Source organism: Salvelinus fontinalis, chromosome 18 (genome assembly GCF_029448725.1).
Source record: "Salvelinus fontinalis isolate EN_2023a chromosome 18, ASM2944872v1, whole genome shotgun sequence".
NCBI lineage: Eukaryota > Metazoa > Chordata > Actinopteri > Salmoniformes > Salmonidae > Salvelinus > Salvelinus fontinalis.
The window spans coordinates 60374385-60397981 of record NC_074682.1 but is presented as its reverse complement, the minus strand read 5'-3'; the positions used below and the strand labels follow the sequence as shown (position 1 = coordinate 60397981).

At 63.0% G+C, this 23597-nt stretch overlaps 1 protein-coding gene across 1 annotated transcript; it reads left to right on the top strand.

The window, feature by feature from the left end:
• Positions 1–34: 34 nt before the first annotated feature.
• pde12 (phosphodiesterase 12) lies at positions 35–23267 on the top strand. Its single transcript, XM_055869982.1, has 3 exons — positions 35–1510; positions 1705–1783; positions 21975–23267. Exons 1-3 carry the CDS (start codon positions 272–274, stop codon positions 22415–22417), a joined length of 1761 nt encoding a protein of 586 aa, XP_055725957.1. The 5' UTR covers positions 35–271; the 3' UTR covers positions 22418–23267.
• Positions 23268–23597: the final 330 nt, after the last annotated feature.

Sequence of the window (23597 nt, the reverse complement as noted above, 5' to 3'; positions counted from 1 at the left end):
CTATCGTGGAAATGATCGAAATACGTGATAAATTTAGTGGTAAGGAATGAGATGGTAATTTAAAAAATAAATACTATGTTCAGCCCTATTTAACGTTCATAGTATAGTTTATGCAATAAACATAAACATAATCGAATCTGCTACTCTGAAAACGGAAGCTACTGGATGCTTGGTTGTTGAATTAGACGTTTGACGTTTCAGATCACCGCTTTCGCTCCACTAGCTAGCAATTCTTACAGCGGACTATTTGTCCACTCATGCGCTAGGCCTTATGTTAAACTATTTGACAACCGCGTCCAGATTATTTCTCCGAAACACCGTGCCCATCTCGACGAGGGGTAACTACAACATCATTTGTCGGTTTTACAGGAGAATGGATCGAGCCGTGGTAAGATGTGTCCCGTGGGAATCCAAACTCACTATTTCCTTCGTCCTTGATGGGAGTAACAAACACATGCTCAGGGACCAGACGGAGGAGCTAGGCAAAGCACTGGCACGGATCGCAAACAGTATCATCAAGGGCCAGGGCAAAGCTAAAAAATATAAGAAAAACAAAGGCGCGCCCACAGACGCCCAGGAGCCCGCTGCAGCGGTGAGGTTGTACTACAACGGAGACTTTGTGGCAGAGGATGCTATAAACTCCGATGCCTGGCAGGATGGGGCAGTTTTACACGTGGGGGACAGTAAGTACACAGTGGAGAGGAACCCTCCCACATTCACCACGGCAGAGCTGCCCGCTTCTCTGCTGGCCGGGTTCCCCGTGTGCCCGAAGCTCAAGGTAGAATTCGGGGATTTGAAAGACTGTCGGTTTAAATGGTTCAAGGAGAGCAAGTCCGGTGCAGGTGACGAGGAGCGTCGAGGAGAGAACGGTTGGACCGAGGCGGGGAGCGAACGGGTGTTTATTCCCTCAAATATGGACATTGGCTCCAAGCTTAAACTGACATGCACGCCGGGTGACGGCAAACGGTGTGGGATGGACAAGGAGTTAGTAACCACCGGTACAGTCGAGGCAGGGCCTGGTTCCTGTACCTTTGACAACAGACACATGTACACCAACAAGGTCACAGATGACATGACCATCAGAGTAGTGTCATACAACATCTTAGCTGACGTTTACGCACAAACAGACCTCTCCAAAACCGTCCTGTACCCTTATTGTACTCCCTACGCATTGGAACTGGACTACAGGCAAAGTCTGATAAAAAAAGAACTGTCCGGCTATAACGCTGACGTCATCTGTCTTCAGGAAGTGGATAAAAACGTGTTCTCGGACAGTCTGTCTCCGGCCCTGGATGCGTTCGGCTTCGACGGGGTCTTCAGGATTAAGGAGAAGCAGCACGAAGGTTTGGCCACCTACTACAGGAGGTCAAAGTTTAAACTACTCAGTCAACACGACATCATGCTGAGCGAAGCGCTGACGTCAGACCCTATACACGAAGAACTGTTGGACAGAGTGAACAGCAACCCTGCCTTGAAGGAGAAGGTGATGCAGAGATCTACCACACTACAGGTACAGTAATATGGTGCGTGTTGGCTCCGGTTGGGATCCGAGGCCCTCAAGGATCTCTCTCTCTCTGTGTGTGTGTGTGTGTGTGTGTGTGTGTGTGTGTGTGTGTGTGTGTGTGTGTGTGTGTGTGTGTGTGTGTGTGTTGCTCGCTCTCCTCAGTTTGACTCTGCTTGGCTAAGATCTTACGTTCTCTCTAGGTGAGTGTCCTTCACTATCTGAACGATACATTCAAGAAGATTTGTGTTGCCAACACCCACCTCTACTGGCATCCCAAAGGTAAAGTGTTATTGTGTATCGGCAGTACGTTACTACACTAGTTACAGCCTAGCTTATTACTTATTACTTTTTCTTGTCAGCTCGGGATTCGATCTAGCAACCTTTCGGTTACTAGTCCAACGCTCTAACCACTAGGCTACCTGCCACCTCCCCGCTAACCACTAGGCTACCTGCCCCCCCCCCCCTCTAACCACTAGGCTACCTGCCACCCCCCCTCTAACCACTAGGCTACCTGCCACCCCCCCTCTAACCACTAGGCTACCTGCCACCCCCCCCCTCTAACCACTAGGCTACCTGCCACCCCCCCCCCCCTCTAACCACTAGGCTACCTGCCACCCCCCCCCCCCTCTAACCACTAGGCTACCTGCCCCCCCCCCCCCCCCCTCTAACCACTAGGCTACCTGCCACCCCCCCCCCCTCTAACCACTAGGCTACCTGCCACCACCCCCCCTCTCTAACCACTAGGCTACCTGCCACCCCCCCCCCCCCTCTAACCACTAGGCTACCTGCCACCCCCCCCCCTCTAACCACTAGGCTACCTGCCCCCCCCCCCCCTCTAACCACTAGGCTACCTGCCACCCCCCCTCTAACCACTAGGCTACCTGCCACCCCCCCTCTAACCACTAGGCTACCTGCCACCCCCCCCCTCTAACCACTAGGCTACCTGCCACCCCCCCCCCCCCTCTAACCACTAGGCTACCTGCCACCCCCCCCCCCCCTCTAACCACTAGGCTACCTGCCCCCCCCCCCCCCCCCTCTAACCACTAGGCTACCTGCCACCCCCCCCCCTCTAACCACTAGGCTACCTGCCACCACCCCCCCTCTCTAACCACTAGGCTACCTGCCACCCCCCCCCCCCTCTAACCACTAGGCTACCTGCCACCCCCCCCCTCTAACCACTAGGCTACCTGCCACCCCCCCCCCCCCTCTAACCACTAGGCTACCTGCCACCCCCCCCCCCTCTAACCACCAGGCTACCTGCCACCCCACCCCCCCCCTCTAACCACTAGGCTACCTGCCACCCCCCCCCCCCCTCTAACCACTAGGCTACCTGCCACCCCCCCCTCTAACCACTAGGCTACCTGCCACCCCCCCCCCCCCTCTAACCACCAGGCTACCTGCCACCCCACCCCCCCCCCCCTCTAACCACTAGGCTACCTGCCTCCCCCCCTCTAACCACTAGGCTACCTGCCTCCCCCCCTCTAACCACTAGGCTACCTGCCCCCCCCCCCCCCCCCCCCTCTAACCACCAGGCTACCTGCCACCCCCCCCCCCCCCTCTAACCACTAGGCTACCTGCCACCCCCCCTCTAACCACTAGGCTACCTGCCACCCCCCCCTCTAACCACTAGGCTACCTGCCACCCCCCCCCCCCCCCCCCTAACCACTAGGCTACCTGCCACCCCCCCCCCCCCCCCCTCTAACCACTAGGCTACCTGCCACCCCCCCCTCTAACCACTAGGCTACCTGCCACCCCCCCCCTCTAACCACCAGGCTACCTGCCACCCCACCCCCCCCCCCTCTAACCACTAGGCTACCTGCCTCCTCCCCTCTAACCACTAGGCTACCTGCCACCCCCCCCTCTAACCACTAGGCTACCTGCCTCCCCCCCTCTAACCACTAGGCTACCTGCCTCCCCCCCTCTAACCACTAGGCTACCTGCAACCCCCCCCCCCCTCTAACCACTAGGCTACCCCCCCCCCCCCCCCCCTCTACCTGCCCCCCCCCCCCCCCCCCTCTAACCACTAGGCTACCTGCCACCCCCCTCTAACCACTAGGCTACCTGCCAACCCCCCTCTAACCACTAGGCTACCTGCCAACCCCCCTCTAACCACTAGGCTACCTGCCACCCCCCCTCTAACCACTAGGCTACCTGCCCCCCCCCCCCCCCCCCCCCTCTAACCACTAGGCTACCTGCCACCCCCCCCTCTAACCACTAGGCTACCTGCCACCCCCCCCTCTAACCACTAGGCTACCTGCCCCCCCCCCCCCCCTAACCACCAGGCTACCTGCCCCCCCCCCCCTCTAACCACTAGGCTACCTGCCACCCCCCCCCCCCCCTCTAACCACTAGGCTACCTGCCACCCCCCCCCCCCCCTCTAACCACTAGGCTACCTGCCACCCCCCCCCCCCCCCTCTAACCACTAGGCTACCTGCCACCCCCCCCACCCCTCTAACCACTAGGCTACCTGCCACCCCCCCCCCCCTCTAACCACTAGGCTACCTGCCACCCCCCCCCCCCCCCCTCTAACCACTAGGCTACCTGCCACCCCCCCCCTCTAACCACTAGGCTACCTGCCACCCCCCCCTCTAACCACTAGGCTACCTGCCTCCCCCCCTCTAACCACTAGGCTACCTGCAACCCCCCCCCCCCTCTAACCACTAGGCTACCCCCCCCCCCCCTCTACCTGCCCCCCCCCTCTAACCACTAGGCTACCTGCCACCCCCCTCTAACCACTAGGCTACCTGCCAACCCCCCTCTAACCACTAGGCTACCTGCCAACCCCCCTCTAACCACTAGGCTACCTGCCAACCCCCCTCTAACCACTAGGCTACCTGCCCCCCCCCCCCCCCCCCCCCCCCCTCTAACCACTAGGCTACCTGCCACCCCCCCCTCTAACCACTAGGCTACCTGCCACCCCCCTCTAACCACTAGGCTACCTGCCCCCCCCCCCCCCCTAACCACCAGGCTACCTGCCCCCCCCCCCCTCTAACCACTAGGCTACCTGCCACCCCCCCCCCCCCTCTAACCACTAGGCTACCTGCCACCCCCCCCCCCCCCCCCTCTAACCACTAGGCTACCTGCCACCCCCCCCCCCCCCCCCCTCTAACCACTAGGCTACCTGCCACCCCCCCCACCCCTCTAACCACTAGGCTACCTGCCACCCCCCCCCTCTAACCACTAGGCTACCTGCCACCCCCCCCCCCCCCCTCTAACCACTAGGCTACCTGCCACCCCCCCCCCCCCCCCCTCTAACCACTAGGCTACCTGCCACCCCCCCTCTAACCACTAGGCTACCTGCCACCCCCCCCCCCCCCTCTAACCACTAGGCTACCTGCCACCCCCCCCCCCTCTAACCACTAGGCTACCTGCCACCTAACCACTAGGCTACCTGCCACCCCCCCCCCTCTAACCACTAGGCTACCCCCCCCCCCCCCCCCCTCTACCTGCCCCCCCCCCCCCCCCCTCTAACCACTAGGCTACCTGCCACCCCCCCTCTAACCACTAGGCTACCTGCCAACCCCCCTCTAACCACTAGGCTACCTGCCAACCCCCCTCTAACCACTAGGCTACCTGCCACCCCCCCCTCTAACCACTAGGCTACCTGCCCCCCCCCCCCCCCCCCCCTCTAACCACTAGGCTACCTGCCACCCCCCCTCTAACCACTAGGCTACCTGCCACCCCCCCTCTAACCACTAGGCTACCTGCCCCCCCCCCCCCCCTAACCACCAGGCTACCTGCCCCCCCCCCCTCTAACCACTAGGCTACCTGCCACCCCCCCCCCCCCCTCTAACCACTAGGCTACCTGCCACCCCCCCCCCCCCCTCTAACCACTAGGCTACCTGCCACCCCCCCCCCCCCCTCTAACCACTAGGCTACCTGCCACCCCCCCCACCCCTCTAACCACTAGGCTACCTGCCACCCCCCCCCCCTCTAACCACTAGGCTACCTGCCACCCCCCCCCCCCCCCCTCTAACCACTAGGCTACCTGCCACCCCCCCCTCTAACCACTAGGCTACCTGCCACCCCCCCCCTCTAACCACTAGGCTACCTGCCTCCCCCCCTCTAACCACTAGGCTACCTGCAACCCCCCCCCCCCCTCTAACCACTAGGCTACCCCCCCCCCCCCTCTACCTGCCCCCCCCCCTCTAACCACTAGGCTACCTGCCACCCCCCCTCTAACCACTAGGCTACCTGCCAACCCCCCTCTAACCACTAGGCTACCTGCCAACCCCCCTCTAACCACTAGGCTACCTGCCAACCCCCCTCTAACCACTAGGCTACCTGCCCCCCCCCCCCCCCCCCCCCCTCTAACCACTAGGCTACCTGCCACCCCCCCTCTAACCACTAGGCTACCTGCCACCCCCCTCTAACCACTAGGCTACCTGCCCCCCCCCCCCCCTAACCACCAGGCTACCTGCCCCCCCCCCCTCTAACCACTAGGCTACCTGCCACCCCCCCCCCCCCTCTAACCACTAGGCTACCTGCCACCCCCCCCCCCCCCCCCTCTAACCACTAGGCTACCTGCCACCCCCCCCCCCCCCCCCCCTCTAACCACTAGGCTACCTGCCACCCCCCCCACCCCTCTAACCACTAGGCTACCTGCCACCCCCCCCCCTCTAACCACTAGGCTACCTGCCACCCCCCCCCCCCCCCTCTAACCACTAGGCTACCTGCCACCCCCCCCCCCCCCCCCTCTAACCACTAGGCTACCTGCCACCCCCCCTCTAACCACTAGGCTACCTGCCACCCCCCCCCCCCCCTCTAACCACTAGGCTACCTGCCACCCCCCCCCCTCTAACCACTAGGCTACCTGCCACCTAACCACTAGGCTACCTGCCACCCCCCCCCCCTCTAACCACTAGGCTACCTGCCACCCCCCCCCCCCCTCTAACCACTAGGCTACCTGCCACCCCCCCCCCCCCCCTCTAACCACTAGGCTACCTGCCACCCCCCCCCCCCCTCTAACCACTAGGCTACCTGCCACCCCCCCCCCCTCTAACCACTAGGCTACCTGCCACCACCCCCCTCTAACCACTAGGCTACCTGCCACCCCCCTCTAACCACCAGGCTACCTGCCACCCCCCCCCCCCTCTAACCACTAGGCTACCTGCCACCACCCCCCTCTAACCACTAGGCTACCTGCCACCCCCCTCTAACCACTAGGCTACCTGCCCCCCCCCCCCTCTAACCACTAGGCTACCTGCCCCCCCCCCCCTCTAACCACTAGGCTACCTGCCACCCCCCCTCTAACCACTAGGCTACCTGCCACCCCCCTCTAACCACTAGGCTACCTGCCCCCCCCCCCCCCCTAACCACCAGGCTACCTGCCCCCCCCCCCTCTAACCACTAGGCTACCTGCCACCCCCCCCCCCCTCTAACCACTAGGCTACCTGCCACCCCCCCCCCCCCCCCTCTAACCACTAGGCTACCTGCCACCCCCCCCCCCCCCCCCTCTAACCACTAGGCTACCTGCCACCCCCCCCACCCCTCTAACCACTAGGCTACCTGCCACCCCCCCCCTCTAACCACTAGGCTACCTGCCACCCCCCCCCCCCCCTCTAACCACTAGGCTACCTGCCACCCCCCCCCCCCCCCTCTAACCACTAGGCTACCTGCCACCCCCCCTCTAACCACTTGGCTACCTGCCACCCCCCCCCCCCCTCTAACCACTAGGCTACCTGCCACCCCCCCCCCTCTAACCACTAGGCTACCTGCCACCTAACCACTAGGCTACCTGCCACCCCCCCCCCTCTAACCACTAGGCTACCTGCCACCCCCCCCCCCCTCTAACCACTAGGCTACCTGCCACCCCCCCCCCCCCCTCTAACCACTAGGCTACCTGCCACCCCCCCCCCCCTCTAACCACTAGGCTACCTGCCACCCCCCCCCCCTCTAACCACTAGGCTACCTGCCACCACCCCCCTCTAACCACTAGGCTACCTGCCACCCCCCCTCTAACCACTAGGCTACCTGCCACCCCCCCCCCCTCTAACCACTAGGCTACCTGCCACCACCCCCCTCTAACCACTAGGCTACCTGCCACCCCCCTCTAACCACTAGGCTACCTGCCCCCCCCCCCCTCTAACCACTAGGCTACCTGCCCCCCCCCCCCCTCTAACCACTAGGCTACCTGCCCCCCCCCCCCCCCTCTAACCACTAGGCTACCTGCCACCCCCCCCCCCCCCCCTCTAACCACTAGGCTACCTGCCACCCCCCCCTCTAACCACTAGGCTACCTGCCTCCCCCCCTCTAACCACTAGGCTACCTGCCACCCCCCCCCCCTCTAACCACTAGGCTACCTGCCACCCCCCCCTCTAACCACTAGGCTACCTGCCACCCCCCCCCTCTAACCACCAGGCTACCTGCCACCCCACCCCCCCCCCTCTAACCACTAGGCTACCTGCCTCCTCCCCTCCAACCACTAGGCTACCTGCCTCCCCCCCTCTAACCACTAGGCTACCTGCCTCCCCCCCTCTAACCACTAGGCTACCTGCAACCCCCCCCCCCTCTAACCACTAGGCTACCTGCCCCCCCCCCCCCTCTAACCACTAGGCTACCTGCCACCCCCCCTCTAACCACTAGGCTACCTGCCACCCCCCCCTCTAACCACTAGGCTACCTGCCACCCCCCCCTCTAACCACTAGGCTACCTGCCACCCCCCCCCCCCCCCCTCTAACCACTAGGCTACCTGCCACCCCCCCTCTAACCACTAGGCTACCTGCCACCCCCCCCTCTAACCACTAGGCTACCTGCCCCCCCCCCCTAACCACCAGGCTACCTGCCCCCCCCCCCCTCTAACCACTAGGCTACCTGCCACCCCCCCTCTAACCACTAGGCTACCTGCCCCCCCCCCCTCTAACCACTAGGCTACCTGCCCCCCCCCCCCCCCCTCTAACCACTAGGCTACCTGCCACCCCCCCTCTAACCACTAGGCTACCTGCCCCCCCCCCCCCTCTAGCCACTTAGGCTACCTGCCCCCCCCCCCTCTAACCACTAGGCTACCTGCCCCCCCCCCTCTAACCACTAGGCTACCTGCCCCCCCCCCCCCCCCCCCCCCCCCTCCCTCTAACCACTAGGCTACCTGCCCCCCCCCCCCTCTAACCACTAGGCTACCTGCCACCCCCCCCTCTAACCACTAGGCTACCTGCCACCCCCCCTCTAACCACTAGGCTACCTGCCCCCCCCCCCCCTCTAACCACTAGGCTACCTGCCCCCCCCCCTCTAACCACTAGGCTACCTGCCCCCCCCCCTCTAACCACTAGGCTACCTGCCCCCCCCCCCCCTCTAACCACTAGGCTACCTGCCCCCCCCCCCCCCCCCCCCCCTCTAACCACTAGGCTACCTGCCCCCCCCCCCCCCCCCCCCCCCCCTCTAACCACTAGGCCACCTGCCCCCCCCCCCTCTAACCACTAGGCTTACCTGCCCCCCCCCCCCTCTAACCACTAGGCTACCTGCCCCCCCCCCTCTAACCACTAGGCTACCTGCCCCCCCCCCTCTAACCACTAGGCTACCTGGCCCCCCCCCCCCCCCCCCCCCCCTCCCCTCCCTCTAACCACTAGGCTACCTGCCCCCCCCCCCCTCTAACCACTAGGCTACCTGCCCCCCCCCCTCTAACCACTAGGCTACCTGCCCCCCCCCCCCTCTAACCACTAGGCTACCTGCCCCCCCCCCCCCCCTCTAACCACTAGGCTACCTGCCCCCCCCCCCCCCCCCCCTCTAACCACTAGGCTACCTGCCACCCCCCCCCTCTAACCACTAGGCTACCTGCCACCCCCCCCTCTAACCACTAGGCTACCTGCCCCCCCCCCCCCTCTAACCACTAGGCTACCTGCCCCCCCCCCCTCTAACCACTAGGCTACCTGCCCCCCCCCCCCCCCCTCTAACCACTAGGCTACCTGCCCCCCCCCCCCCCCCCCCCTCTAACCACTAGGCTACCTGCCCCCCCCCCCCCCCCCTCTAACCACTAGGCCACCTGCCCCCCCCCCCCTCTAACCACTTAGGCTACCTGCCCCCCCCCCCCCTCTAACCACTAGGCTACCTGCCCCCCCCCCCCCTCTAACCACTAGGCTACCTGCCCCCCCCCCCCTCTAACCACTAGGCTACCTGCCCCCCCCCCCCTCTAACCACTAGGCTACCTGCCCCCCCCCCTCTAACCACTAGGCTACCTGCCCCCCCCCCCCCCTCTAACCACTAGGCTACCTGCCCCCCCCCCCCCCTCTAACCACTAGGCTACCTGCCCCCCCCCCCCCCCTCTAACCACTAGGCTACCTGCCACCCCCCCCCCCCCTCTAACCACTAGGCTACCTGCCACCCCCCCCCCCCTCTAACCACTAGGCTACCTGCCACCCCCCCCCCCTCTAACCACTAGGCTACCTGCCACCCCCCCCCCTCTAACCACTAGGCTACCTGCCACCCCCCCCCCCTCTAACCACTAGGCTACCTGCCACCCCCCCCCCCTCTAACCACTAGGCTACCTGCCACCCCCCCCCTCTAACCACTAGGCTACCTGCCACCCCCCCCCCCCCTCTAACCACTAGGCTACCTGCCACCCCCCCCCCCCTCTAACCACTAGGCTACCTGCCACCACCCCCCTCTAACCACTAGGCTACCTGCCACCCCCCCTCTAACCACTAGGCTACCTGCCACCCCCCCCCCCTCTAACCACTAGGCTACCTGCCACCACCCCCCCTCTAACCACTAGGCTACCTGCCACCCCCCTCTAACCACTAGGCTACCTGCCCCCCCCCCCCCTCTAACCACTAGGCTACCTGCCCCCCCCCCCCTCTAACCACTAGGCTACCTGCCCCCCCCCCCCCCCCTCTAACCACTAGGCTACCTGCCACCCCCCCCCCCCCCCCCCCTCTAACCACTAGGCTACCTGCCACCCCCCCCTCTAACCACTAGGCTACCTGCCTCCCCCCCTCTAACCACTAGGCTACCTGCCACCCCCCCCCCCCCTCTAACCACTAGGCTACCTGCCACCCCCCCCTCTAACCACTAGGCTACCTGCCACCCCCCCCCTCTAACCACCAGGCTACCTGCCACCCCACCCCCCCCCCTCTAACCACTAGGCTACCTGCCTCCTCCCCTCCAACCACTAGGCTACCTGCCTCCCCCCCTCTAACCACTAGGCTACCTGCCTCCCCCCCTCTAACCACTAGGCTACCTGCAACCCCCCCCCCCCTCTAACCCCTAGGCTACCTGCCCCCCCCCCCCTCTAACCACTAGGCTACCTGCCACCCCCCTCTAACCACTAGGCTACCTGCCACCCCCCCTCTAACCACTAGGCTACCTGCCACCCCCCCTCTAACCACTAGGCTACCTGCCACCCCCCCCCCCCCCCTCTAACCACTAGGCTACCTGCCACCCCCCCTCTAACCACTAGGCTACCTGCCACCCCCCCTCTAACCACTAGGCTACCTGCCCCCCCCCCCTAACCACCAGGCTACCTGCCCCCCCCCCCTCTAACCACTAGGCTACCTGCCACCCCCCCTCTAACCACTAGGCTACCTGCCCCCCCCCCCTCTAACCACTAGGCTACCTGCCCCCCCCCCCCCCCCCTCTAACCACTAGGCTACCTGCCACCCCCCCTCTAACCACTAGGCTACCTGCCCCCCCCCCCCTCTAGCCACTAGGCTACCTGCCCCCCCCCCCTCTAACCACTAGGCTACCTGCCCCCCCCCCTCTAACCACTAGGCTACCTGCCCCCCCCCCCCCCCCCCCCCTCCCTCTAACCACTAGGCTACCTGCCCCCCCCCCCCTCTAACCACTAGGCTACCTGCCCCCCCCCCCCCCCCCCTCTAACCACTAGGCTACCTGCCACCCCCCCTCTAACCACTAGGCTACCTGCCACCCCCCCCTCTAACCACTAGGCTACCTGCCCCCCCCCCCCCTCTAACCACTAGGCTACCTGCCCCCCCCCCTCTAACCACTAGGCTACCTGCCCCCCCCCCCTCTAACCACTAGGCTACCTGCCCCCCCCCCCCCTCTAACCACTAGGCTACCTGCCCCCCCCCCCCCCCCCCCTCTAACCACTAGGCTACCTGCCCCCCCCCCCCCCCCCCCCCTCTAACCACTAGGCCACCTGCCCCCCCCCCCCTCTAACCATTAGGCTACCTGCCCCCCCCCCCCCTCTAACCACTAGGCTACCTGCCCCCCCCCCCCCTCTAACCACTAGGCTACCTGCCCCCCCCCCTCTAACCACTAGGCTACCTGCCCCCCCCCCTCTAACCACTAGGCTACCTGGCCCCCCCCCCCCCCCCCCCCCCTCCCCTCCCTCTAACCACTAGGCTACCTGCCCCCCCCCCCCCTCTAACCACTAGGCTACCTGCCCCCCCCCCCTCTAACCACTAGGCTACCTGCCCCCCCCCCCTCTAACCACTAGGCTACCTGCCCCCCCCCCCCCCCTCTAACCACTAGGCTACCTGCCCCCCCCCCCCCCCCCCCTCTAACCACTAGGCTACCTGCCACCCCCCCTCTAACCACTAGGCTACCTGCCCCCCCCCCCCCTCTAACCACTAGGCTACCTGCCCCCCCCCCCCCTCTAACCACTAGGCTACCTGCCCCCCCCCCTCTAACCACTAGGCTACCTGCCCCCCCCCCCCCCTCTAACCACTAGGCTACCTGCCCCCCCCCCCCCCTCTAACCACTAGGCTACCTGCCCCCCCCCCCCCCCCCCCTCTAACCACTAGGCTACCTGCCCCCCCCCCCCCCCCCCCTCTAACCACTAGGCCACCTGCCCCCCCCCCCCTCTAACCATTAGGCTACCTGCCCCCCCCCCCCTCTAACCACTAGGCTACCTGCCCCCCCCCCCCCCCTCTAACCACTAGGCTACCTGCCCCCCCCCCCCTCTAACCACTAGGCTACCTGCCCCCCCCCCCCCTCTAACCACTAGGCTACCTGCCCCCCCCCCCTCTAACCACTAGGCTACCTGCCCCCCCCCCCCCCCCTCTAACCACTAGGCTACCTGCCCCCCCCCCCCCCCTCTAACCACTAGGCTACCTGCCCCCCCCCCCCCCTCTAACCACTAGGCTACCTGCCACCCCCCCCCCCCCTCTAACCACTAGGCTACCTGCCACCCCCCCCCCCCTCTAACCACTAGGCTACCTGCCACCCCCCCCCCCCTCTAACCACTAGGCTACCTGCCACCCCCCCCTCTAACCACTAGGCTACCTGCCACCCCCCCCCCCTCTAACCACTAGGCTACCTGCCACCCCCCCCCCCTCTAACCACTAGGCTACCTGCCACCCCCCCCTCTAACCACTAGGCTACCTGCCACCCCCCCCCCCTCTAACCACTAGGCTACCTGCCACCCCCCCCCCCTCTAACCACTAGGCTACCTGCCACCCCCCCCCCTCTAACCACTAGGCTACCTGCCACCCCCCCCCCCTCTCTAACCACTAGGCTACCTGCCACCCCCCCCCCCCCTCTAACCACTAGGCTACCCGCCACCCCCCCCCTCTAACCACTAGGCTACCTGCCCCCCCCCTCTAACCACTAGGCTACCTGCCCCCCCCCCCCTCTAACCACTAGGCTACCTGCCCTCCCCCCCTCTAACCACTAGGCTACCTGCCCTCCCCCCCTCTAACCACTAGGCTACCTGCCCCCCCCCCCCCCCCCTCTAACCACTAGGCTACCTGCCACCCCCCACCCCCCTCTAACCACTAGGCTACCTGCCACCCCCCCCCCCCCTCTAACCACTAGGCTACCTGCCCCCCCCCCCCCCCTCTCTAACCACTAGGCTACCTGCCACCCCCCCCCCCCCTCTAACCACTAGGCTACCTGCCACCCCCCCCCTCTAACCACTAGGCTACCTGCCCCCCCCCTCTAACCACTAGGCTACCTGCCCTCCCCCCCTCTAACCACTAGGCTACCTGCCCCCCCCCCCCCCTCTAACCACTAGGCTACCTGCCACCCCCCCCCCTCTAACCACTAGGCTACCTGCCACCCCCCCCCCCTCTCTAACCACTAGGCTACCCGCCACCCCCCCCCCCCCCTCTAACCACTAGGCTACCCGCCACCCCCCCCCTCTAACCACTAGGCTACCTGCCCCCCCCCTCTAACCACTAGGCTACCTGCCCCCCCCCCCCCTCTAACCACTAGGCTACCTGCCCTCCCCCCCCTCTAACCACTAGGCTACCTGCCCCCCCCCCCCCCCCCTCTAACCACTAGGCTACCTGCCCCCCCCCCCCTCTCTAACCACTAGGCTACCTGCCACCCCCCTCTAACCACTAGGCTACCTGCCACCCCCCCCCCCCCTCTAACCACTAGGCTACCTGCCCCCCCCCCCCCTCTCTAACCACTAGGCTACCTGCCACCCCCCCCCCCCCTCTAACCACTAGGCTACCTGCCCCCCCCCTCTAACCACTAGGCTACCTGCCCTCCCCCCCTCTAACCACTAGGCTACCTGCCCCCCCCCCCCCCCCCCCCTAACCACTAGGCTACCTGCCCCCCCCCCCCCTCTCTAACCACTAGGCTACCTGCCACCCCCCCCCCTCTAACCACTAGGCTACCTGCCACCCCCCCCCCCTCTAACCACTAGGCTACCTGCCCCCCCCCCCCCCTCTAACCACTAGGCTACCTGCCCCCCCCCCCCCCCCTCTAACCACTAGGCTACCTGCCCCCCCCCCCCCCTCTAACCACTAGGCTACCTGCCCCCCCCCCCCCCTCTAACCACTAGGCTACCTGCCACCCCCCCTCTAACCACTAGGCTACCTGCCCCCCCCCCCCCCTCTAACCACTAGGCTACCTGCCACCCCCCCTCTAACCACTAGGCTACCTGCCCCCCCCCCCCCCTCTAACCACTAGGCTACCTGCCCCCCCCCCCCCCCCCCCCCCCCTCTAACCACTAGGCTACCTGCCCCCCCCCCCTCTAACCACTAGGCTACCTGCCCCCCCCCCCCTCTAACCACTAGGCTACCTGCCCCCCCCCCCCCTCTAACCACTAGGCTACCTGCCCCCCCCCCCCCCTCTAACCACTAGGCTACCTGCCACCCCCCCCCCTCTAACCACTAGGCTACCTGCCACCCCCCCCCCCTCTCTAACCACTAGGCTACCTGCCACCCCCCCCCCCCCTCTAACCACTAGGCTACCCGCCACCCCCCCCCTCTAACCACTAGGCTACCTGCCCCCCCCCTCTAACCACTAGGCTACCTGCCCCCCCCCCCCTCTAACCACTAGGCTACCTGCCCTCCCCCCCTCTAACCACTAGGCTACCTGCCCCCCCCCCCCCCCCCTCTAACCACTAGGCTACCTGCCCCCCCCCCCTCTCTAACCACTAGGCTACCTGCCACCCCCCCACCCCCCTCTAACCACTAGGCTACCTGCCACCCCCCCCCCCCTCTAACCACTAGGCTACCTGCCCCCCCCCCCCCCTCTCTAACCACTAGGCTACCTGCCACCCCCCCCCCCCTCTAACCACTAGGCTACCTGCCACCCCCCCCTCTAACCACTAGGCTACCTGCCCCCCCCCTCTAACCACTAGGCTACCTGCCCTCCCCCCCTCTAACCACTAGGCTACCTGCCCCCCCCCCCCCCCCCCTAACCACTAGGCTACCTGCCCCCCCCCCCCTCTCTAACCACTAGGCTACCTGCCACCCCCCCCCCTCTAACCACTAGGCTACCTGCCACCCCCCCCCCTCTAACCACTAGGCTACCTGCCCCCCCCCCCCCCTCTAACCACTAGGCTACCTGCCCCCCCCCCCCCCTCTAACCACTAGGCTACCTGCCACCCCCCCTCTAACCACTAGGCTACCTGCCCCCCCCCCCCTCTAGCCACTAGGCTACCTGCCCCCCCCCCCCTCTAACCACTAGGCTACCTGCCCCCCCCCCTCTAACCACTAGGCTACCTGCCCCCCCCCCTCTAACCACTAGGCTACCTGCCCCCCCCCCCCCTCTAACCACTAGGCTACCTGCCACCCCCCCTCTAACCACTAGGCTACCTGCCCCCCCCCCCCTCTAACCACTAGGCTACCTGCCCCCCCCCCCCCTCTAACCACTAGGCTACCTGCCCCCCCCCCCCCCCCCCTCTAACCACTAGGCTACCTGCCCCCCCCCCCCCCCCCCCCCCCCCCTCTAACCACTAGGCCACCTGCCCCCCCCCCCTCTAACCATTAGGCTACCTGCCCCCCCCCCCCCTCTAACCACTAGGCTACCTGCCCCCCCCCCCCCCCCCTCTAACCACTAGGCTACCTGCCCCCCCCCCCCCCTCTAACCACTAGGCTACCTGCCCCCCCCCCCCCCTCTAACCACTAGGCTACCTGCCACCCCCCCTCTAACCACTAGGCTACCTGCCCCCCCCCCCTCTAACCACTAGGCTACCTGCCCCCCCCCCCCCCCCCTCTAACCACTAGGCTACCTGCCACCCCCCCTCTAACCACTAGGCTACCTGCCCCCCCCCCCCCTCTAACCACTAGGCTACCTGCCCCCCCCCCCCCCTCTAACCACTAGGCTACCTGCCCCCCCACCCCCCCCCCCCCTCTAACCACTAGGCTACCTGCCACCCCCCCTCTAACCACTAGGCTACCTTTCCCCCCCCCCCCTCTAGCCACTAGGCTACCTGCCACCCCCCCCTCTAACCACTAGGCTACCTGCCCCCCCCCCCTCTAACCACTAGGCTACCTGCCCCCCCCCCCCCTCTAACCACTAGGCTACCTGCCCCCCCCCCCCCCCCTCTAACCACTAGGCTACCTGCCACCCCCCCTCTAACCACTAGGCTACCTGCCCCCCCCCCCCCCTCTAACCACTAGGCTACCTGCCCCCCCCCCCCCCCTCTAACCACTAGGCTACCTGCCCCCCCCCCCCCCTCTAACCACTAGGCTACCTGCCCCCCCCCCCCCCCCCCCCCCCTCTAACCACTAGGCTACCTGCCACCCCCCCTCTAACCACTAGGCTACCTGCCCCCCCCCCCCCCTCTAACCACTAGGCTACCTGCCACCCCCCCTCTAACCACTAGGCTACCTGCCCCCCCCCCCCCTCTAACCACTAGGCTACCTGCCCCCCCCCCCCCCCCCCCCCTCTAACCACTAGGCTACCTGCCCCCCCCCCCCCCCCCCCCTCTAACCACTAGGCTACCTGCCACCCCCCCTCTAACCACTAGGCTACCTGCCCCCCCCCCCCTCTAACCACTAGGCTACCTGCCCCCCCCCCCCTCTAACCACTAGGCTACCTGCCACCCCCCCTCTAACCACTAGGCTACCTGCCCCCCCCCCCCTCTAGCCACTAGGCTACCTGCCCCCCCCCCTCTAACCACTAGGCTACCTGCCCCCCCCCCCCCCCCCCCCCTCCCTCTAACCACTAGGCTACCTGCCCCCCCCCCCCTCTAACCACTAGGCTACCTGCCCCCCCCCCTCTAACCACTAGGCTACCTGCCCCCCCCCCCTCTAACCACTAGGCTACCTGCCCCCCCCCCCCCTCTAACCACTAGGCTACCTGCCCCCCCCCCCCCCCCCCCCCTCTAACCACTAGGCTACCTGCCACCCCCCCTCTAACCACTAGGCTACCTGCCACCCCCCCTCTAACCACTAGGCTACCTGCCACCCCCCCTCTAACCACTAGGCTACCTGCCCCCCCCCCCCCCTCTAACCACTAGGCTACCTGCCCCCCCCCCCCCCCCCTCTAACCACTAGGCCACCTGCCCCCCCCCCCCTCTAACCATTAGGCTACCTGCCCCCCCCCCCCTCTAACCACTAGGCTACCTGCCCCCCCCCCCCCCCCTCTAACCACTAGGCTACCTGCCCCCCCCCCCCCTCTAACCACTAGGCTACCTGCCCCCCCCCCCCCCTCTAACCACTAGGCTACCTGCCCCCCCCCCCCCCCTCTAACCACTAGGCTACCTGCCCCCCCCCCCCCTCTAACCACTAGGCTACCTGCCACCCCCCCCTCTAACCACTAGGCTACCTGCCCCCCCCCCCTCTAACCACTAGGCTACCTGCCCCCCCCCCCCCCTCTAACCACTAGGCTACCTGCCCCCCCCCCCCCTCTAACCACTAGGCTACCTGCCACCCCCCCTCTAACCACTAGGCTACCTGCCCCCCCCCCCCCCTCTAACCACTAGGCTACCTGCCCCCCCCCCCCCCCCCTCTAACCACTAGGCTACCTGCCCCCCCCCCCCCCCCTCTAACCACTAGGCTACCTGCCACCCCCCCCTCTAACCACTAGGCTACCTGCCCCCCCCCCCTCTAACCACTAGGCTACCTGCCCCCCCCCCCCCCCTCTAACCACTAGGCTACCTGCCCCCCCCCCCCCCCCTCTAACCACTAGGCTACCTGCCCCCCCCCCCCTCTAACCACTAGGCTACCTGCCCCCCCCCCCCCCTCTAACCACTAGGCTACCTGCCCCCCCCCCCCCCTCTAACCACTAGGCTACCTGCCACCCCCCCCTCTAACCACTAGGCTACCTGCCCCCCCCCCCCTCTAACCACTAGGCTACCTGCCCCCCCCCCCCCTCTAACCACTAGGCTACCTGCCCCCCCCCCCCCCCCCTCTAACCACTAGGCTACCTGCCCCCCCCCCCCCCTCTAACCACTAGGCTACCTGCCACCCCCCCCTCTAACCACTAGGCTACCTGCCCCCCCCCCCCTCTAACCACTAGGCTACCTGCCCCCCCCCCCCCCCCCCGCCCCCACCCCTCTAACCACTAGGCTACCTGCCCCCCCCCCCTCCCCCCTCTAACCACTAGGCTACCTGCCACCCCCCCCTCTAACCACTAGGCTACCTGCCACCCCCCCTCTAACCACTAGGCTACCTGCCCCCCCCCCCCCCCCTCTAGCTACTAGGCTACCTGCCACCCCCCCTCTAACCACTAGGCTACCTGCCCCCCCCCCTCTAACCACTAGGCTACCTGCCCCCCCCCCCCTCTAACCACTAGGCTACCTGCCCCCCCCCCCTCTAACCACTAGGCTACCTGCCCCCCCCCTCTAACCACTAGGCTACCTGCCCCCCCCCCCCTCTAACCACTAGGCTACCTGCCCCCCCCCCTCTAACCACTAGGCTACCTGCCCCCCCCCCCCCCCCCCTCTAACCACTAGGCTACCTCCCCCCCCCCCCCCCTCTAACCACTAGGCTACCTCCCCCCCCCCCCCCCCTCTAACCACTAGGCTACCTGCCACCCCCCCTCTAACCACTAGGCTACCTGCCCCCCCCCCCCCCTCTAACCACTAGGCTACCTGCCACCCCCCCTCTAACCACTAGGCTACCTGCCCCCCCCCCCTCTAACCACTAGGCTACCTGCCCCCCCCCCCTCTAACCACTAGGCTACCTGCCACCCCCCCCTCTAACCACTAGGCTACCTGCCCCCCCCCCCCCTCTAACCACTAGGCTACCTGCCCCCCCCCCCCCCCCTCTAACCACTAGGCTACCTGCCCCCCCCCCCCCCCCCCTCTAACCACTAGGCTACCTGCCCCCCCCCTCTAACCACTAGGCTACCTGCCCCCCCCCCCCCCCCTCTAACCACTAGGCTACCTGCCCCCCCCCCCCCCCTCTAACCACTAGGCTACCTGCCCCCCCCCCCCCCCCCCCCCCAACCACTAGGCTACCTGCCCCCCCCCCTCTAACCACTAGGCTACCTGCCCCCCCCCCCCCCTCTAACCACTAGGCTACCTGCCCCCCCCCCCCCCCCCCCCCCTCTAACCACTAGGCTACCTGCCCCCCCCCCCCCCCCCCCTCTAACCACTAGGCTACCTGCCACCCCCCCTCTAACCACTAGGCTACCTGCCCCCCCCCCCCCCTCTAACCACTAGGCTACCTGCCCCCCCCCCCCCCCCCCCCTCTAACCACTAGGCTACCTGCCCCCCCCCCCCCCCCCCCCCCTCTAACCACTAGGCTACCTGCCCCCCCCCCCCCCTCTAACCACTAGGCTACCTGCCCCCCCCCCCCCCTCTAACCACTAGGCTACCTGCCCCCCCCCCCCTCTAACCACTAGGCTACCTGACACCCCATGTTGTGTTATGCAGCACAACATTACCTATTTCACACTACTGGGCTGGCCCGGTTACACATACCATACTGAGCCAAGCTGGAACCATGCTGTAAATTAAATATCCAAGCCAGCCTATCACAGTTTGAGTTGCTGTAAACTAAATATCCAAGCCAGCCTATCACAGTTTGAGTTGCTGTAAACTAAATATCCAAGCCAGCCTATCACAGTTTGAGTTGCTGTAAACTAAATATCCAAGCCAGCCTATCACAGTTTGAGTTGCTGTAAACTAAATATCCAAGCCAGCCTATCACAGTTTGAGTTGCTGTAAACTAAATATCCAAGCCAGCCTATCACAGTTTGAGTTGCTGTAAACTAAATATCCAAGCCAGCCTATCACAGTTTGAGTTGCTGTAAACTAAATATCCAAGCCAGCCTATCACAGTTTGAGTTGCTGTAAACTAAATATCCAAGCCAGCCTATCACAGTTTGAGTTGCTGTAAACTAAATATCCAAGCCAGCCTATCACAGTTTGAGTTGCTGTAAACTAAATATCCAAGCCAGCCTATCACAGTTTGAGTTGCTGTAAACTAAATATCCAAGCCAGCCTATCACAGTTTGAGTTGCTGTAAACTAAATATCCAAGCCAGCCTATCACAGTTTGAGTTGCTGTAAACTAAATATCCAAGCCAGCCTATCACAGTTTGAGTTGCTGTAAACTAAATATCCAAGCCAGCCTATCACAGTTTGAGTTGCTGTAAACTAAATATCCAAGCCAGCCTATCACAGTTTGAGTTGCTGTAAACTAAATATCCAAGCCAGCCTATCACAGTTTGAGTTGCTGTAAACTAAATATCCAAGCCAGCCTATCACAGTTTGAGTTGCTGTAAACTAAATATCCAAGCCAGCCTATCACAGTTTGAGTTGCTGTAAACTAAATATCCAAGCCAGCCTATCACAGTTTGAGTTGCTGTAAACTAAATATCCAAGCCAGCCTATCACAGTTTGAGTTGCTGTAAACTAAATATCCAAGCCAGCCTATCACAGTTTGAGTTGCTGTAAACTAAATATCCAAGCCAGCCTATCACAGTTTGAGTTGCTGTAAACTAAATATCCAAGCCAGCCTATCACAGTTTGAGTTGCTGTAAACTAAATATCCAAGCCAGCCTATCACAGTTTGAGTTGCTGTAAACTAAATATCCAAGCCAGCCTATCACAGTTTGAGTTGCTGTAAACTAAATATCCAAGCCAGCCTATCACAGTTTGAGTTGCTGTAAACTAAATATCCAAGCCAGCCTATCACAGTTTGAGTTGCTGTAAACTAAATATCCAAGCCAGCCTATCACAGTTTGAGTTGCTGTAAACTAAATATCCAAGCCAGCCTATCACAGTTTGAGTTGCTGTAAACTAAATATCCAAGCCAGCCTATCACAGTTTGAGTTGCTGTAAATTAAATATCCAAGCCAGCCTATCACAGTTTGAGTTGCTGTAAACTAAATATCCAAGCCAGCCTATCACAGTTTGAGTTGCTGTAAACTAAATATCCAAGCCAGCCTATCACAGTTTGAGTTGCTGTAAACTAAATATCCAAGCCAGCCTATCACAGTTTGAGTTGCTGTAAACTAAATATCCAAGCCAGCCTATCACAGTTTGAGTTGCTGTAAACTAAATATCCAAGCCAGCCTATCACAGTTTGAGTTGCTGTAAACTAAATATCCAAGCCAGCCTATCACAGTTTGAGTTGCTGTAAACTAAATATCCAAGCCAGCCTATCACAGTTTGAGTTGCTGTAAACTAAATATCCAAGCCAGCCTATCACAGTTTGAGTTGCTGTAAATTAAATATCCAAGCCAGCCTATCACAGTTTGAGTTGCTGTAAATTAAATATCCAAGCCAGCCTATCACAGTTTGAGTTGCTGTAAACTAAATATCCAAGCCAGCCTATCACAGTTTGAGTTGCTGTAAACTAAATATCCAAGCCAGCCTATCACAGTTTGAGTTGCTGTAAACTAAATATCCAAGCCAGCCTATCACAGTTTGAGTTGCTGTAAACTAAATATCCAAGCCAGCCTATCACAGTTTGAGTTGCTGTAAACTAAATATCCAAGCCAGCCTATCACAGTTTGAGTTGCTGTAAACTAAATATCCAAGCCAGCCTATCACAGTTTGAGTTGCTGTAAACTAAATATCCAAGCCAGCCTATCACAGTTTGAGTTGCTGTAAACTAAATATCCAAGCCAGCCTATCACAGTTTGAGTTGCTGTAAACTAAATATCCAAGCCAGCCTATCACAGTTTGAGTTGCTGTAAACTAAATATCCAAGCCAGCCTATCACAGTTTGAGTTGCTGTAAACTAAATATCCAAGCCAGCCTATCACAGTTTGAGTTGCTGTAAACTAAATATCCAAGCCAGCCTATCACAGTTTGAGTTGCTGTAAACTAAATATCCAAGCCAGCCTATCACAGTTTGAGTTGGCACACTAGTGTGAATCAAGTCCATATTCCAGCCATAAACACATCACATCGTTACAACAGTTCTCTGTCCCCGCCACAGGTGGGAATGTGCGTCTGGTCCAGATGTCAGTAGCTCTGAAACAGCTGCAGCAGGTGATCACCCAGAGTTACCCCGACGCCTCGCTCCTCTTCTGCGGGGACTTCAACAGCACCCCGTCTTCGGGGGTCTTCCAGCTGGTGAACCGGGGGGTTCTGCACAGCACCCACCCAGACTGGAGCTCCAACGGACCGGACGAGCTCTGTCCCATGGAGGTCTCCAACCCCTTCCAGCTGAGTAGCGCCTGCGGCGAGCCGGCCTATACGAACTACGTAGGGGGATTCCACGGTTGCCTGGACTATATCTTCATGGACCCGCGGGTGCTGCAGGTAGATCAGATGATCCCTCTGCCTAGTCACCAGGAGATCACTACCTGTCAGGCCCTTCCCAGCGTCTCACACCCCTCTGACCACATAGCGCTGGTCTGTGACCTCAGGTGGAACTGAAGTTAAGCTCTTCCCTCTGTATACAGCAGTCTGTGGCGGATCAACCATGTCTTTCTCTAAACTAGGACCATTACAGTGTGTCTCTGTACCGTGTCTGTCTCTAAACTAGGACCATTACAGTGTGTCTCTAAACCATGTCTGTCTCTAAACCAGGACCCTTACAGTCTGTCTCTGTACCGTGTCTGTCTCTGTACCGTGTCTGTCTCTGTACCGTGTCTGTCTCTGTACCGTGTCTGTCTCTGTACCAGGACCATTACAGTGTGTCTCAGGGTTCAGGCCATAAAGCTTCTCAGAGTAGGACCGCTGATCTAGGATCAGGCCATAAAGCTTCTCAGAGTAGGACCGCTGATCTAGGATCAGGCCATAAAGCTTCTCAGAGTAGGACCGCTGATCTAGGATCAGGCCATAAAGCTTCTCAGAGTAGGACCGCTGATCTAGGATCAGGCCATAAAGCTTCTCAGAGTAGGACCGCTGATCTAGGATCAGGCCATAAAGCTTCTCAGAGTAGGACCGCTGATCTAGGATCAGGCCATAAAGCTTCTCAGAGTAGGACCGCTGATCTAGGATCAGGCCATAAAGCTTCTCAGAGTAGGACCGCTGATCTAGGATCAGGTCATAAAGCTTCTCAGAGTAGGACCGCTGATCTAGGATCAGGCCATAAAGCTTCTCAGAGTAGGACCGCTGATCTAGGTTTTCCCTTTTTAGAGCATTCTGATTATATACTGGATATGGGGGGAGCTGATCCTGGATCTGTAGTCCTACTCTCGAGATGCTTTCTGAGTACGTGCCCCCCCCCCCCCCGAGACACTTTCTGAGTACGTGCCCAGTGCTTGAGACACCGACCAGGCCCCCCCCCCCTCCCCCTCCCGAGACACTTTCTGAGTACGTGCCCAGTGCTTGAGACACCGACCAGGCCCCCCCCCCCCCCCCCCCGAGACGCTTTCTGAGTACGTGCCCAGTGCTTGAGAAACCGACCAGGCCCCCCCTCCCGAGACGCTTTCTGAGTACGTGCCCTTGAGAAACCGACCAGGCCCCCCCCCCCCCCGAGACGCTTTCTGAGTGCGTGCCCTTGAGAAACCGACCAGGCCCCCCCCTCTCCCGAGACGCTTTCTGAGTACGTGCCCTTGAGAAACCGACCATGGCCCCCCTCCCCTCCCGAGACGCTTTCTGAGTACGTGCC